The following is an 18,916-nucleotide window of genomic DNA, read 5'->3' as shown; positions in this document are numbered from 1 at the left end:
TTTGGTTAGACTTACTACAGAATTAGTCAAGAACAAGGCATTCTACCAATGTTAGGTAAAAGACATAAAACAGAAATTAGTAATGACACAATTAAAGAAGTTGTGTTATTTTATGAAGATGAAAATAATAGCAGGCTGTGTCCTAATAAAAAGGATTGAATTAGCATGTGTGTTGATGGTGTCGAAGTACATAAGCAAAAGCACCTTGTTCTTATAAATTTAAATGAAACTAGTAGTAGTAGTGGAGAATTGCCGGTTGAAGCACAAACTTTAATAAATTGAATTAATGAACTGTGAGTCTCTATCACTGTGTTAGCTGGGTATGAACTGAACGATTCGAATTAATCGAATGAATAATATTACAAAAATAATAGAATTAAATTTACGTTAAAAACTATCAAACAACTTTTTACAATGTCTCCTGTAAAAGAGAAAACCCTGAGGAAAAAATCATAAGATCAAAATTCTGTGAACTCCTTCAAAAATGGTGTATCTTGCTGGTGTATTCAGAACTCATACAGTTTGTCTGCTCCCACCACCAGAACATCAAACTCATGATTGATGTTCCCCAACTTTTATACTGATTATAAGGACATAGTAGGCATCTTTGTTTGTGACAAGGATAACTACAGCTGTATGATGAATATGTGCACCAAATGTCCAGGTAAGCAGGTAGTATTTGACATGCTCAACTTTTCCAAAGAGTATGATGTATTGTCAGATACAATAATGTACAAGCAGTGGGCAATAACTGATAGGGCAGAGATGGTTACTGTTCTTCAGACCTGAATTTTGAGATATTCACGCAATTGGCTCATAATAAGTAGAACTAGGTGTGGGGTTCGTGCTTCCGCGAGCTTGGTTAGCTAGTTCAGAGGGATACGATGTAGGACATTCAAGATGTCCGGATGAGGCCTACAGCGAAGACATTAAGCTAAATTATTAAATCGCCAATGGAAATGTCTACAGAGGCATTTACATCAGTGGCATCCCAACGAGGCCAGGCTTATTACTATGAGATGTAAAAAGTCAGAGGGCGATAGACGGCTCCTGTTAAAGCCCAACAAGGCAAGGAACAGGGGGGTATGGCGACCGGAATGTCACTAGACGGGTGCTTCCCCTACGGGGTTGGGATGTTCTTCAGACAAACTATGAGTTTTTCGAATCACTGGTGGAAAAATTGGAAAAGCTGAAAACTCACCATTTCTTGTCAAAATCTCAAGCTCAGTTTTTCAAGAAGAAAAAAATCATAATTAGGTGAAGAAGAATGTTTGGTGTTGGCAGACTTTGCACTTTTCACTTCTTGTTCAAGATGAGACACAAAGCTTCAATTGGATCAACAGCCAAGCCACAGTTCACCCTTTTGTGTTCTATTTCAAGAAAAATGATGCGTTACAACACAAAAGTGTCTGTATTTTAAGTGACACTTGAACCACAATACAACATTCTATTGCTTTCAAAAACTTTTAACAGACCATATCAAGGAAGTACAACAGGACACTAAAAAACTCACCTGTTTTACTGATGGTGCTTCAAGTCAGTTTAAAAATAAGAAGAATTTTGCTAATTTCTACAGTCACAAAAAGACTTCAACCCTGAAGCTGAATGACACTTCTTGGGATCATCCTGTGGGGAAAACACCTGTGATGGTGTATAGGAGAAAACAAAATGAGAGACTATTAAACAATCAGATACTAAACACTGATGAAGTATATTCATTTTATAATCACAAGCTGAAAAACATCAAGTATTTTTTTGATTAAATCAGATGATAACTAAGATTTCAAAAATTCTAATAAATTGGTTTGACTGCTGTCAAAGAGTTATTGGTACTAGAAGCTACCCTAAGTATATTCCAGTATCAGAAGGCATTGTAAGATGTTACTTTACTTCAGACTCCAAGGACTATGAAGACCATCCTACGTTAAGTATTGTACCACTTTCACTTAAGGAAGAAGACTCTATTGCTTGTGTTATGATGATCAGTGGTGGATAAGAGAACTAGTAGATATCTGCCTCAAAAATTACAAAGTGCAGGTTCATTTTTTTCACTCAGCTGGACCATGTACATAATTTCAAAAGTCTCAACAAGACAAACTGTGGGTACCGATCTGCAAAGTCCTGAGAAAGTTGACATCACTTGAACTAACTAGTGACGGGTTGTTCTCACACAATTTCAAGAGAAATATCAGAAGAGATAGCACAGCAGTTGTTTAACCACACTAAATAATAAACTTTAATTACTATAAAACAGGCTATTTCATTGAAGAACAATTAAAATTTTGCTACAATTTATTTTTTCTTTGATAGCGTTACAAAAATAAACCAATATAAAAATAAAAATGAATTCTTGAAAAAAAAAAGTTTGCTATTCATTGAAATCTCAGTTTGGGTAAGTTTTACAAGCATTATTGAATCAAAATTTTATTGGGTTACTGGTATAATTAAGTTATTAAATTATGACCTATCATTAATAATTTAAAAAAATTGCTTTAAAAATACTGAAAATGTCAACAACATAGGGGTTAAATAAAACAAATATAAAGTGCAAAGAAGATAAGAAACCCTCCTTGGAGCACTAAATTAGTGAGTCAAAATGGTATCACTTTTAACAGGTTTTTCATGATTTTTGAGAAGTTATAATTTATTATTATTATAATTCACAAGAAACGTTTTTATTTGCCATAAACATCTAAAAAAAACACTGCAAGGTGTGCAAATTTGAGATTTTTATCACCAACCTCATCAGAATTTTTTTAAAAAGTTAGTTTTCAATAATTCATAAAAAAATAGGGTTAACTATATCACCATTAAAATTATTTATGGTAAAACGAATAACATATATCTATTATATGTAATTTTAAAACAGCTTACCAAATTACAATTTGATTTCGAGTGTTTTCAATCGAAATTCTGCAGTCTTCAAGAGGATAATTATGACATATAAAATATAATCTTACATAACTAACCATACATTATTATTATATTACATAATTATATATAAAACAAGTTAATTATAGAATATTTATATATTTATATATATTTTGTATATATTATATATTATATTATATATTATATATTATATATTTATATATATTTATATATATTTATTTATATTTATATTTTGTTAAAATTCATCAAAAGTTACCAAATAGGTACTAAACGTTAACATATACCTACATATAAAAAAATAATTCTAACTGTGTATGCCATCTCTGCCTCTTGAAAAAAATTAATAAAAGTGAAATTTCACAGTTTTTAATGTTTAACTTTATTGGTAATTTTCTCATAGAAGGGAGGGAGAGATAGGTAAATGAAACTTTGGTCAGGACCAATATTTTACCTTAAGAAAATATGAATAAATTGCTTTTTGTTTCATCCTTCCAGGACCAATAGTTTTCTAGTTATGATTTTTTTCCATAAACCCTTACAATCACAAAAATAGGTGTGTGCACTGTAACAAAAATGGCTGCCACAGGTAAACTGTTTAAATAAAAAATTTAGAAAAAAATAGTTTTAAGGTTTTGAGACATGTAGGAAACAAGTAAGTTTCAATTTTTTATTGAATTGGTCAAGCAACCAACTTATGTTTTTTTGGGACACTTCAAATGGATTGACCCATATATACATATATATATATATACACACAATATATTATTCTTTCAACCTCTGCAAAGTACAAAATTAGATAAACACTCTTACCTCTTCAAGATTCTTTTTCATTCTTGACTGAACAAATATTTTTTCTAAATTTATTTTTATTAAGCAAACTATTTTTACAAAACGTAAAAAGCTAATAGAATTGTGTGGATTGTAAATAGTTTAAGAATTTATCAAAGATATCACCGAGGATGGGCTTACGCCTGAAAGCGTTTTGATGAACTAAAAAATTAAAGGTAAGAGGGTTTATCTAATTCTATTATTTGTGTAGGCTGAAAGAATATTATTATATTGTAATACAAATATTTGCACACAAAGGAAAAAGGAAAAAATGGACCACAAAAAGTTTAACTTAAATAAATTAATATATTACACATTCAAATATAAATACAGGAGAAAAGTACACTCTTAAAATTAAACAATCAATCATAAAAAAATTATAATAATCAACCCACCCAACATTCCTATTTCGATCCCATTCAGATGGTACTGGTGAAGCACTAAGCCTGGGTGAAACAGGTGGTGGTTCAGCAGCTCTAAATGGTGAAAACCTTCCGCTGGATCCGACATCACCGTTTGCTTGTAGACCAGTTGCTTCTGATACCATACGATGATTGTGATTAGAAGGAGCTGGTAAAGGAACATGTCTTCGAGGAGCAGTTGTTGGTGGTGGAATAAATCTGTTATAAACAACGCAAAACTTTACTATTCTTGTTTAATCATAAACAGGGCAAAATTAATCATTTTATCACAGTTTTCATGATTTTATAGTTGTCTTTATCTTACAAATAAAGATCATGTAATAATTATTATATCTGAATAAATTTATAATTACACTAATCTATTATATTTGTCGATTGATATACCTTTAACATAAACCATCTGCAACTATAAAATTGGAAAACCTTTTTAATAAATTCTGTTTTTAAATTTGTTAACACATGCCCAGTTACAGAAGAAGACAGGAATCAACCAACCTTTCTTTTTACAAGCAGTAACATATCTTTTTCATAAACCGCTTTTAATACAATAATCCTGATTTTGCCAAATAATTTCTGGGCTATGGATATCCTAAGGCTTGAGGAGGAAAAAGCAGGCAGAAGTCAGTTGGCAAACTCACACAGATTTTCCACATTCATAAGGAACATGGTGTACAAACTTTAATACACAAGGATATATTTTACTTCATTATTACTTTGGGTGAGTATTTCATTAAACACATGAAGATTTGAGGAGCAAATTGTCACATAACAAGATAAAAGTAAGATATTTCTTTTTCTACATAAGCAGATTAATCAGATGGATTTCAACACATATGTATGGAATACTATGTATTCAAAATTAATAGAACAATGCTTGGATAGAAACAGACTGACTGTTTTATTCAGGAATATAGGATGCACTGAAATCAATCCCTCACAGTAGCACAATGATATATCTTAATTGCTTAAAATTATTTATATAAACAAAATATTATTTAACTCACTGCATTCTAAGACTTCAATTAAAATTTAATTTTTTGATATATTATGTAAGCAATTATGTTAATCCTGTTAACTGTCTTTTTTTTAATTAAAGTTGATATTCAATTAATTTGGAAAAAATAGACATAATGTTTAAAAATAAAGTTTATTCTTTTTTTATTAATTTTTCTAATGGTTGGTTTGAATATAGTAGCCATGTTAAAGAAAATTTGCTATTTTGGCTCTCAGTAAAAATATGAAATTTTCTTTAACACTAACTATGAATTTTAACAACACAATAAAAAAAGTACATATATAATTTCAACTAATAAGGTGAAAAATTGTAATAAAGGAAAGAACTTTAAATTAAATAACTAGCAAATTTAGATATCTGTTAAGAGACAAATACAGTAGCTTCACAGCACTCACAGCAAATTAACTGTATTAACATGTAGGAACTATTCTCTTTACTACCTGATAGTTCAGATCATATACATTTTACGAGAAATTTTTTCCACTTTTCACAAGTTTTTCCATTATTAATTGAAATTAAGAATCTGTGTATACAACACAATCATGTTTTGCAACTCAGTTTCACAAAAGAATCCTACATCATCAAGAGCCAAAATAACAATTTTTTTTTTTAAAAATACAATTTTGAATTCAATTACAACACATAAAGCTCTCCTAAAAATGATTAAAATTGGTTTTTCTTCTTTTTTTAATAATCTGATAAAGCTATAAAACATCAAACCTGCACCATTAGGAAAACATGTAAAAAGGATATTTTTTATGGTGACTGACCATAATTTCTACTTTTTCTTCAAATACATCAAAAATATCAAAAAATGCTGAAAAACTCAGTTTAGTATGGTATAAAACTCAATTTTTCCATCCCATGGTTTATAAAAATTAACCTTTCAAAGCCAAGCACTTTTTCCTTCGTAAGAATAGTGTAGTAATATAAAAAGACGATTTAACAATGACCATAAACTTGCAATTTTGTGAAAATGCCTTCTGGCGGAATGTTTATATAATATTTACAATTTCAATCTTATTTCCTCCAGTATACTTTTATACATTTACAGTTTTTATATATAGTCCTTAACCGGTGTTATAATATTAAAATAAGTGCATATTTATAAGATACAATATATACTTAATAACTTTGTCATTACAGATGTCACTGTCACCATGATCACTTGTCGAGTATATCTCTTTTTTAATAGAAATATTTTTTAAACTTATTTTTTATAAAAAAATTAATTACAATATCAAAATAATAAACCAACAAACATTTACTTAACCACTAAAATAAGCTTTCAAATAAGATGTTTTAACAACAGTACAGCCAGTTATAGTTTTGAATAGATTTTGCAAGTTATGAAAACTATCAATATTGCACAATACCTTTACAATTAGTATTACACTATTAATAGTATACAACAAATTTCTTTTTTAATTTGAGGATTGAACTGTATAAAATTAAATTTATTATTACTGTTTTTTTATTAGAAGTTTTCTATTTCTATCAATCTCTATTGTTTTCAAGAAATGCTAAATGAATTTGCCTTATCATCAATGTCAACAATTTTACCACTACAACTAGAACAATTACATTATCACCCTTTGAGAGTTTGCTCAGGGTTTTAGCACCACTGTCACAGTACAATTTTTGAAATGAACTCTATCATACATTTTTTGTTAATATCCTGCTGTCTTGACAATTAAAATTTGAAAATAAGCCTCTGATTTGTTTTCCATACAGTAATTAAAATTGAGATTTTGAATTCAAGTCAGAAATAGGAGTACATTTTTTATTTAAGAATAGCTAAATATTTGTCAATACCTGCCCTTCAGCTTTTTTGAATACACTTTTCACAGTTTAAATATATCTTTCTGCTAAGCCATTTGATTGATGATGCAAAAGACTACTAGTACCATGTTTAAAACCCCATTTTTCACAACTTAAAACTACTAAAGTTTGAGCAGTTATCAGAGAATAATAAATCAGTAGTAAATAATATTAACAGAAAATATAAATTAACTGCTAAAATGGTACAATCGACTGTTAAGTTATCTAATTTAACAATTTCAAAAAATCTACTACCTTAATAATACTACTTTTTTATATTGAAAAACATGTTCCTAAGATACTCCAAGGCTTATCTGGAATTTCTCTCAACAGTCATTGATTCTTTCTGATTAGCTTTTCTGTGTTGTAAACAGGTAGCACAATTTGAAACAAATCCCTCTATCTGTTTAGACATATTAGGCCAGAATAAAGTTTTAAGTACTTAAGTGGCCAATTTTCCCATTGACCTCTAAGTTCCAGGGCGGCCTGGTCTCTGATCCTCCTAAGAGCAGGGCAGTCACATATCAGGTGTTCATTTGACTGGACCTCCCTGCAGATGCCCAGCTCATCAGCTGCCAGACAGAACCAAAACAGATATTGGTTCAAATTGACATGGTTGGTTAAGAACTTGGGCACCCGCTGCCCTTAAAAATGAACTCAAGACATACCATCCCCCAGAACCCATTTAAACTTATACAGAGATCTTCCCTTAGTCGTGGTATCCCATTCCAGCTGCCATACTACCATCGCGAGGTTCTGCAGCCTACCAAATGATGTTGGTCTGTCTGGCATTTATCCAACCCCATTCGGTCGCCCTAAAGCAGACCGAGTGTCCATACCACAAACGGCTACTGTACCTCAAAACAGTTTAGCAACAAATATCCTAATTAGCTCCTAGAGCTTACCTAACTGCATGAGTGGAATAAGTGTGGTGTCCTACGCCACTTGCTTGCCTGTCCTACCGCTCACTTGTTATATATTACTAAAATGGGTAGGCACACCCATATTTTAGTATCTACATACTAAAATATATGACTTGTCATAATTTATTCCATCAAGGACAGCAATTTGCTGCCATCCCTAGGTCACTGAATGCCAGCAAGTACCTGTCCGCCATATTATAGTGCTTGAAGCTATATTTGACCGATAGCCAGCTATTTCTCGAGGGTAGCTACCTACAGCAAGCAGTGGGAGTCTTATATCCCTTAAACTACTGATGCTGGTTGAACAAAGGAATGGCATCAAGGAACTCCCACACAGTCAAACAATAAGTGGATCACCACTTATGAGTGGCCAATTTCCCCCTTGTTCCAGAGTGGCCTGAGTTCATCCCCCCCCTCCCAAGAGATGAGCAGTAGAACATCATGCATTCGTTCAACTGGACCTTCCCGCAGACACACAGCTCATCAGCTGCCAGGTGGAACTGAAACAAATATTGGTTCAAATTCTCATAGTTGGAGAGCACTTGGGCTTCTGTTGCCCTTAAAAATGAACTAGAGGCGTACATCCCCGCAAGTCTTGTATAAATTTATACAAGGACCTACCCTTAGTCATGGCATGTCATTCTTGCTGCCATGCTTCCATCACAAGGCTGTAAAGCCTCCTCTGCAGCTGGGAGATGGGCAACTGTTAGAAATTTAGAATTGGTGCATTGAGATCACCATTCCGCTCCGGTACAGGCCCAGCTCGAAACCGCATCCCAAATGCCTCAACCTCCCTGCCTCTTTGCATTTTCCACATGGCCGCTCGAACTTTCACCACTAAATCGATTGGAAGAGCCTTTCCCAATACGGTGGTATTGAGTAGGAGGTTGTTTTAAACAGACCATTGCATATGATTAAGGATCTGCGCTGGGCACTCCTTAAATTTTGCGCTCTATTTGTTTCCAACAATGTACCCAAACGGATGCAGCATAAGAGGTTATACTTTTGAAGACACCTCAGTACACCATGTACAAATGACGACCCGACAGCCCATAATTCTTCCGAGCAATCCTCCTAAGCTTGTGCATTACAGAGATGACGTCCGCCACTACTTGCCTAATGTTGTTGCTAAACACCAACTTCACATCAAACAAAACACCTATGTACTTATGAACTCTAACTTTGCTGATTACACAGCCTTTATACTTAATATGGAGGTTACAACTGTATGATAATTTGTCTGCACCTTGAAAAGCATATACTTTATCTAGGGCACAGAAATCTTTAAATTTTGCATGTTTATCCAGCCCTCTGCGGTTGACAAAGCCGCCTGCACCCGGTCTTCCAGCTGTTAGTCGTGAATTATCATGAACTAACAGTCATTGGTGAAAGCCTGGGCCATGACCCCTTCTGGGAATGTCAATCCCAGAAATCCATTGAATACCAGTTTCCACAGCAAGGAACCGAACACAGAACCCTGCGGGCTTCTTCTGGTGACTGATTTTTCCACCAAAAGGTGTGGTAAAAGAACATAATTACCAACATTAAGCACTCAATTTAACTTGAAAGAAAATCATAGTAGTGTCCAACACACTAAACATTCTAGCACCTGTCATATGTGCGGCCAATTCCTCAAACGTACTTTAAAACATTCTCTTTTGACGACTTTATTCATACTTTGAGGGGTCTACTCATATTCTTAATATACCATTCAGTTTTCTATCCACCAGCAAATTACTTAAAAAATCTGTTGGTTCATCTATTTTCTCAATAACACCTTTACTAACCAGTTCATATAACTTATTTTTCAATGATAACTGCAAGCTCTTGGCAACACCCCTACTAGCTTCAACTTTGGATAAATTTTGTCATTTACAGTTATTTTAGGAATGTTTTTTTTTATTAATCCTAACTTACTATCAAATACATCACTAAATTCCAACAAAATATTTTTCAAACTTAACTTACTTACATTATTACTTACACTGAAGCCTAAAGGGCTTTTATCAACTGTATTATTGACCTCAATTTTATTTTAACAGTTTCTCTCTATCAAATTATACTTCAGAATAGTTGGTAAACCTAAAACAGCTGGAATTTTATCTTTGTTTTTTACTACTTGAAACTAAATGAAAATTATTTTTCCATCTGTTAAGTTCATTTAAGGTTAACTTTACCAACTGTGTCAATTTGCGAACCATCATAATTAGATAATTCTATATTATTAGAGAATATTACCTTTAAAATTTAATTTCTCTATCTGCAGGCATAACATCATATTTCACTTCCAGAATCAAATTTAAAATTAATAGTTTTACCATTGATCTATATGCGGCTACAACAAAAAAAATTTATCATTGCCTATTTTTACACTACCTATGAACAGATTTTCAAATTCAGGCTCCATATCTACACAAGAACTGATATTATCAGATGCTACATTCAATTTTTTAGAACAATACAGTTTATAGAAATGATTACATTACATTTATGACACTGGTTTTGGTAAGCCAGACACATGACGGCTATCGCACTTGTAACATAACTTGCTGTCTACTTCTTACTACAGGCCTATTACTTTTCAAACTGGCTAGAGTCATATCCTTCAATTTTGCACCTTGAGTCTCATAGTTTTTTGATGGAACACATTAAACGAATGATCCTTGAAATAGCTAGAATTGTTTTATATGTAATGCTGCAAGTTCTGAAACTTTACAAATTTGGATGCTTTTTATTAGATCTAAATTATCTTCTTTTAATAATGTTTCTTTAAAATGTATATCATTTAATCCTCTAATGATTTGATCACACATTAAACTGTCTCTCAACTGGTCAAACCACAATTCTTACTTAAACTTTTAGGTAAGGTTAGAAATCTATCAAATATTTCTCCCTTTCTTTCAAGAATAAAAAATTGATAATGTAACAAACTTTCATTTGTCATAAATGTACAATATCTTTCAAAAATATTTTATTTATATCTTTTTTCTGCTACTGTAAGGTCGAATTTGTTGTATATTTCTAGAGCTTCTCAAAATACATTCAACAATACAGCTACTTTAGTTCCACCACCTTTTATTTCTGCTGCTCCTGAAGCTTTAAAATATATTTCAAATTTCTGCTTCCATTTTTTAAAGTTATGTCTAAATTACCTGGCAGGATTAAAAAAGATAACTCTTTTACCATGTCCATTATGCCACCTTGTGTAAGGGAATGCTGCAAAACTCATACACAGTAGATCTGAAAAGCTTCCAAACTAAATTTCTATAGTTGATACAAGTAGCACCATCTCTTGGACAACCAAGGAACTATGTAGTACGATGTCTTGACAAGTATAGGTAGACAAAATTTCATCACATTTCATCACTCCAGTCCCAAGTTATATTCGGCTATGTACGTTGTGTTCATGTGACCTTGTGCGAGTTTGTGACATGGAACATCCCAATCCCTGTAGGGGAACACACCTGCTTTGTGACGATTCTGGCCACCACATCCCCCATTCTTGGCCTTGATGGGCTTTAACGGAGGTCGTCTTTTGACCCTCTAAAAATTTACATCTCACAGTAATAACCCAGGCCTCATTGGGATGCCACCAATGTAAATGCCTTGATAGACATTTACATCAGTAAATTATGCCTTAGCCTTCACTGTAGGCTTCTTTCAGACATCTTGACAGTCCTACTTCGTTGCCCTCTGAACTAGCTAATCGAATTCATGAAAGCACAAACCCCACGCCTTTTCCTTTCTCTTTCCTGTTTATTCTCTGGTAATTACCATTCCGATAATACTTCAGAGGATGATTATGTATGAGTTTAAATGAAGCGAGAAAACTAAGGAAGCCAGCTACTATAGTCCATTCTCTGTGGGACTTCCAATTAACCGATTAAGAAAGAAGTTTACTCTCTTGAACTCCCTAACAACTCTGGTATGTTCAACCTCATACCGAGGACAAAAACAAAGAACATGGTCCCCAGTATCATCGACCCTATAATCGAGGCATAAGCTCGAATTAGCCAAACCAAACTATTCCTAAGGGCGCCATATCCTGAAAGGAATTGAGTTATGTACTAACTGAGGGAAACCCACCTAACAGCTCCCAAGTCCTTAACATCTGGAAATATACCATGTGTATCGACCAGTATAACAATCATTCCACCTAACTTGCCAAGAGTCAAAACCTTGGTCTTCAAGTAAGAAGGCCTATCTTCTTAGAGATAAACCGCTTGCTACATTCCATAGCTAAAATGTCAATGGGTTTTATGCCGGCAATCACAGAGACTGCCCCTCTCTCTCTCGACAGTTCTGTATAGCCTCTGACAACAGCTAACAATAGATGCTGGACTCACAACAAAATGTCCCTATAACACTGGAATTATAAACGATGAGCCCAGACAAACGCATCATACAACATTATGTCCTTGCAGACACCTTAGTAAAGAATACACATGGTAAGAAAATTAAACCCCCAATTGGGGTGGATGATTCCACAAAAACCAAAGAAGGTACCTTCCTTGCATTCCTAGAATTGAAGCCTCTCATGAAGGATTACACCCAGATATTTCTGAACGGTAACATACCCAATTGGTACCGTCCATCACGACCTGTGGGTGATCGGTCATGGCTAGACAACCTTTAAGAAACATCGTAGTGGTTCTCTCCGCACTGTAAATCATCTTATGCTAAAGATTCCACAATCTTAGTACCTTACATGCCTGAATGCCTGAATAGCTGTGAGTTCTATCTCAGCATGCGAGTTCCCCTCAACCAGCAGCAACCCATCCAAAGATGGATTGCATTGTCGCATTGTGGCTTATGTTTCGGCATAAGCCAAAATGCGATAGCCACTGGGCATCTGCACTGCATTAGTCAAATTCAACAACCCAGACGAGGGGGACCTAAAACACTGCCCTGTGAACAACCTTTTGAAAGGGTCTTTCCTACTTCCAAACTGGTGTCACGAAGGACAACAGTTCTGTTGCTGAAATAGCTCGGGAGATTCTCAACCTCATTTTGCATGCAACCATGCTGCTCCAACTGAAACAAAACAGAGCCACCACAAGTTATTGAAGGCCCTGGATATGTCTAAAAAGATGCCAAATACATATTTAAACTCACGGGTTGAAGACAAATTATTATCCTAAGAGTAGCGTCCTCTATGCCCTTGACAGAACGAAAACCATACTGATCGTCCATTAATGAACAATTATAAGTCAGCCTACTATTAAAAGCTTACATACAACAGAAAAGAGCGTCAGAGGCCGGTAAGAACTTACAGTGGGGTCCTTGTCGCCACCTTTAAAGAGCAGTTTCATCTCACCATGTTTCTAACTCGCTGGAAAATATCCAGCAAGAAGCATCCTATTAAAAACCCTGGTCAGGGAACCAAGAATCACTGGCAACGTGTGAACAAGGAGTTCTACTGTGAGGCAATCATATCCGGGGGCTTTATTCCTAACGAGGCTACAAATTACTTGGCAGTCTTCCACCTAGTAATCCACCTGTGCAGAAAGTGCCCCTGCTGAACAGGAATGTACCACCTACAGTCATTGCGCAGCCCACCTACCAAGTCAAACACTATTAGTCATTGATTGCTCACGAAATCATCGACTACAGATCAGTTCTGTTTCCTACCAGGGATGTCCTTGCCAATGGTAACATCAACGTTGGTACCACAGAAGGCCTTCCACCCAACCGCTCTGGTGAAAGTAGACAATTTGCCAGCAACATCAAAATTATGCTGCGCAATGACACCTTAGATTAATTCACTGCCATCATCTGTGATCCCACTGTGCCAAAGAGGCGATTTGGCATTCTCATCAACCTATATCAGAATTGGACAACCGGCTACCAGTCTTAACATCTCTATCCTACTTCCCCAAATGCTGTTCGGTGGGATTCCTGTACTGAAAGTATGAACGATTAGGTCCAAACCAACTACAGCAAGCTTAACTACGACATGATGCATGTCAGGGCCTGCCATACGAAGACACTATCTAAATATTCTCTGCACAGAACGGCGGGGATTTACTGTCACAAATGAAAAACTTCTTTCAACCTGGGAAACCTGGTAGATCACCATTGACCATGTACGGGTGTTGTAGAACTAAGTTGAGACTCTGTTTTTCCACAACCTCACCTAACTCAATTTGGACTATATAGGCACCCTAGGCATTTAGTTTACCAAGCCTAACCATCGAGAGAGTTGAAATAAATATCAACTGTTCTGTTGTAGCATTCACACTCCTTGCTATTTATCGAGTACCTATGATTCTTGTACAAACTTTTACAGTTAATGCAAGTTGCAGCCTCTTTATTCTACGAACAATCGTCATGCTTGTGGCCCTCATCACCACAATGGGTGCAGACCAACGTATACTTACAGAATTTGGCCCTGTGGCCAAAGTGACAACATTTGAAGCATCGCTCCTTGTCAAGGTATTCCTTGATGTAGCAACATGTAAAGTCCAAAAAGATCCTTCCCTCAGACAGAAACTTCTGGAAGAGACCAGCACCTAACTCGAACACACTGTGATACTCTGGGGCATCACACTTCCCTGTTTTAAAGACCATGCATTCCTATATTCCTTTTTGAACATAGCCTCATCCAAGTCAGTGTTCTGATTCCTAATCAGGGTCAGACCTTCCTCATCAGAAAGGCTGCGGTCAATGTCATACACAATGTCACGGACTCTACGACTATGATTGGATCCACCTTGACCTCTAGCTTCTGAACTGCAGGAGAGTCCTGGTGTCTCAGACAGTCTCTTTATTACCTGCTACCACTACCAAACCCTTGCTGGTCTCTTTCATGTCCCTAATCTTTAGACCATTTTGGCTGTCATGGAGGGCAGCCTGAGAGCCCTTTTTCAGATTGGAACATGTTTTCGTGGATCCCTCTGGCTTATTTACAAAAAGTACTTCTGGTTTCTTAGCATGGCTGGCTTCAGGTTTACCACAGATAACCTCAGCATAGCGCCCCAGCTGTGCTGGGGCAGGAACTGATTTTTGAAGCACCTTGAACTCCTTGAGCTTGGAGGCCAGGGTCTCATAACCTTCTGTCATAGCAGAAAGTATCTCTTTAACTTTGGCCAAATGAGGAAAAATTGTCTTTCTCGCACCTGAATCCATGATGCAAGGGTGCTCTAAGAACTCCATCAAGTAGTCCAGGTTGCTCTGGGTCGTTTTGACCAGCAGGGCAGAAGTGCCAGGTGTGCACTTTGCTTTTCTGAATGCCTCTATTTGCTTGAATGCCTCTATCATGAGGTTGGGTTCTACCTGGGTGGATGTCCCTACATCCATTGCTAAGCCCTCGTCTTCTGAAGTTGAGAAGCCTGATAGTAAAGGCTCAGGCCTCCTCTTCCACCTGGACTTTCCTACCTTCTGAAAATCTTCAGCCATGACCAGAGATTCCTTAAACTACCTACTGGAAAAACTAATGCTCGCTGTATTGCTTCTACTACTTTGTTGGACAAGCCCACAAATGCAACTGATGCTTGGTTATATCCTGAAGGACAAAGACCAGCGAAAGTCAGGGTAGCAAAAATCAAGTGTGAAAACGATGTTGACAGCATTCTTTGACTCAAAGGACCTGATTCATCATGAATTTGTCCAACTGGAAATAGAATTCTAAATTCTATTTGGAAGTAATGAATCACCTGATGCATCACATTCATCAAATCCGATCCAGGTACTGGGGTCCAGGCAGTTGGACTTCATTGCACAACAATGCCCCGGCACACATGGCAACAGTTTTAACACATTATTAGGCCACAAATCAAATCTGTCTTATCCGACCCGACTTGGCTCCAACAGACTTATTTTCTGTTCGCAAAACTTAAGTTGAATATGAAAGGCTGGTTTTTTGATGACATACCAGCCATCCAAAGGGCTTGCACCATCTTATCTCACTCGTCCTATTCACCCAACTTGACTCCAGCAGACTATTTTCCGTTTCCATAACTAACTTTGAAGATGAAAGGCCGCTTTTTTAACAATATTCTGGCCATCCAAAGGGCTTGCGCCAAGCAGTTGAAGGCGATCCTGCAAAGTAATTTCCCCAGAGCATTTGACAGGCTCTACCACCACTGCAATGAGTGTATAACTAGAGAAGGGTTCCATGCAGAGGGCTGATGTGAGTAAATTCGTTTATCTTTAAATCTGCTTTTTTATTTAGTTCAGGAACTTTTTTTGACATACTGTGTATATAGTTATATTTTATGATAAAACTTCCTAGCACACATTTATAAGACACAATATACATTTAATAATAACTACTGTCCATGATAGATACGTACCACTGCAATCATAATCATTCGTCCATTAAAGTGGTTACCAAATTTGTTAGTGCAATGTTGTTTATAAATGCTATTATAACTTTTACAGCCATTATAAAGGTTAATGTGCCTAAACCAACATGTGCCCCATCTAGATATTCTGTAACTACATAAGGAACGTAGTTTACCAGGTTTAGATATACATTTTTATTTTATTTTGGCATGATTTCAGAGTCTTTCTGATAATGAAATATATGCATATACTATAAAACCCACCAGATTGGTCTAGTGGTGAAAACGTCTTAGCAAATCAGCTGATTTGGAAGTCGAGAGTTCCAGCATTCAAGTCGTAGTAGAGTCAGTTATTTTTATACGGATTTTAATTCTAGATCGTGGATACCGGTGTTCTTTGCGGTTGGGTTTCAATTAACCACATATCTCAGGAATGGTCGAACTGAGACTCTACAAGACTGCACTTCATTTACACTCATACATATCATCCTCTAAAGTAATATCTGAACAGTAATTCCCGGAGGCTAAACAGGAAAAGAAAGAAAAGCCTATACTATAAATGGTAAATCTGATTTCATCGAAACAAACAAGTATGTAATGTTGAAGATGAATGTGCACACAACAAAAATGTTGATACATTGAGAAACAGAATGATTCTGGCTTGTAGTGAAAAATTTGTGTGGAAGGTAAATGATAAGTTTGTTCAGTGTGCTTTACAGATTACATCCATACAGTTTATGTAAATTTAAATACATTTCTCACTTAAAAAATACCTCATCAGAGCATACAAAAAACATTCTAAAACTCAGTGGTCAATGGTCTAAGAAAACAAAATATACGTGTGATTAAATCTCAACACAAACTAGAAAACTTAGCAAAATTTAAACTAAGTACTCAATATTACCTTTTTTTATAGTAGGACATTTTCCAGTGAACCCATGTAAAAACCATTACTATTAGATTTCTTACATTAGCTTGATACCAAATGTAGACTGAAAAAAAGGGTTTTCATTTCATGGTTTAATTCTATATCATTATAAAATTCAATATCAAACACTAATCTTCACAAAATAAATAAATTCTTATTTATTTTTTAAAATTTATTTTTAATTTAAAAAGTCTTACTTCCTAGTTTGTGAATTAGTTGGAGTAGCAGGTGCTTTAGTGTCACACTGACTTGTAGTTTGAGCATACCATTCAGCAACATTGACTTCTTCAGATTCAAATCTACGAAGCCAAGGATGCTCTAACAGTTTCTTGTACTTGGGACGATGACTATAGTTTTTTGTTAGACTAAAAAATAAAAAAAATAAATAAAATTACTACTAGAATATATATTCATTCAATATAAACAAATAATTAGTATATCAACATGTATTTAACAGCTACAATTGAGAAATATTTAACAGTAGGAAATATAAACAGACATAATAATGTACATGAAAATACCTCAAAATGGCATAGATCAAAAACTCTTGATTCACTGAGGGAACAAAACATTTTATATTAGGCAAAAGAAGGAAATATAAATAGAGAAGATAACATTTTAAATTTCATCTAATGAAAATGCCTGTTGCATGGGATTATTGGAATAAACATTATCAATTTTCTCTCCAATGTAATGTTAAATAAAAACCTATTAACCACGCAGAAGTTTATACTGTAAAGTTTTCTTTTCAGCCAAAAAATAAAAATATCAACAAAGAGATTAAATTAAGCTTAGCTTAAGATTAAAACAAACCACTAATAATTTATAAATAAAAAAAAATCTTGGAAATATCACCTTATTTTATGTTAAATGAAAACTTATTAGTTTTCAAGTACAGGAGCAAACAGATTTTTCAGAATTAACAACTAATCTAAATAATACATAATCCTAACACAACTTTAAAAATAAACAATCCATCAACCAATTAGTATCACTCTACTAGTCAGATTTGCTGCTAAAACTGTTTTTGTAAAATAATCTCATTCTTTATCATTTATTTTATGTTACAGAATCAGCCAATTAAGTCTCAGTAGCTTCCAACTAAAACAAAACAAGATTTTAAATTAAGAAAAAAATAATAAAAGAGACAAAGAAACTGCATGAACAATCTTGCTAAATGTTCTAGAACATAACAGAACAAGTTTTTATTTCAATTTTCTTACTTTGGTTTTAAAAAAAGATAGAGGCAAAATTCTCTTGATTTTTCCAGTAAAAAGAAATGAAAAAGAGGTGGGAAAGGAGAAAATTTTTGTGATTATGTTTCTGGTTGTACAAAAAATATAAGTCAGTGTATGAAGGAAAATTAGTGCAGACGACTATGCAAAGAAAGAATGTAGGAAGGAGAGCAATAAGAATAGCCAAGATAATGAACAAAAAAACATCTGTTTGAAGACAAAAGTGGGACTTTCAGATTGATATGATTTTATAACTGGTTTAAGACAGGGAAGTGAACTATAATTACTTTTGTTTATAATATAGATCGATAAATTAAATAAATAAAAATAGAAATAACTTTAAAAAGATTGTAAAGAAGCAGTTTAATTCTGAGATCTACTCAACCTGATTATAAATAACATCCTCAAAAACCATGTCAAACAATTAATCAGAAACTTCAATGCTCAACTGGGCAGAGAAAGAAGATACCACAACATCATTGGAAAATGGCCCAGACAAAATAAAAAACAAACTAAAACAGACAGAGATTTGTCTATCTCTGGAGAAACCACAACCTAATCTCAAAA

General features: G+C 34.6%; 1 protein-coding gene across 1 annotated transcript in view; it reads right to left on the bottom strand.

Annotated features, from left to right (window-relative positions):
* The window catches only part of LOC142328037 (dual specificity mitogen-activated protein kinase kinase 7-like), a 67,717-nt gene that overhangs the window by 27,357 nt on the left and 21,444 nt on the right, over window positions 1-18,916 (bottom strand). The window contains exons 7-8 of the mRNA XM_075371485.1: window positions 17,312-17,479; window positions 4,116-4,340 (exon numbers count right to left, since the gene is read on the bottom strand). Of these exons, the coding sequence (XP_075227600.1) occupies window positions 4,116-4,340; window positions 17,312-17,479 (393 nt within the window). The remainder of the gene's footprint in view (window positions 1-4,115; window positions 4,341-17,311; window positions 17,480-18,916) is intronic.

The sequence above is a fragment of the Lycorma delicatula genome, chromosome 7 (assembly GCF_047948215.1).
Source record: "Lycorma delicatula isolate Av1 chromosome 7, ASM4794821v1, whole genome shotgun sequence".
Classification (NCBI taxonomy): domain Eukaryota; kingdom Metazoa; phylum Arthropoda; class Insecta; order Hemiptera; family Fulgoridae; genus Lycorma; species Lycorma delicatula.
This window is presented reverse-complemented; position numbering and strand designations above follow the sequence as displayed.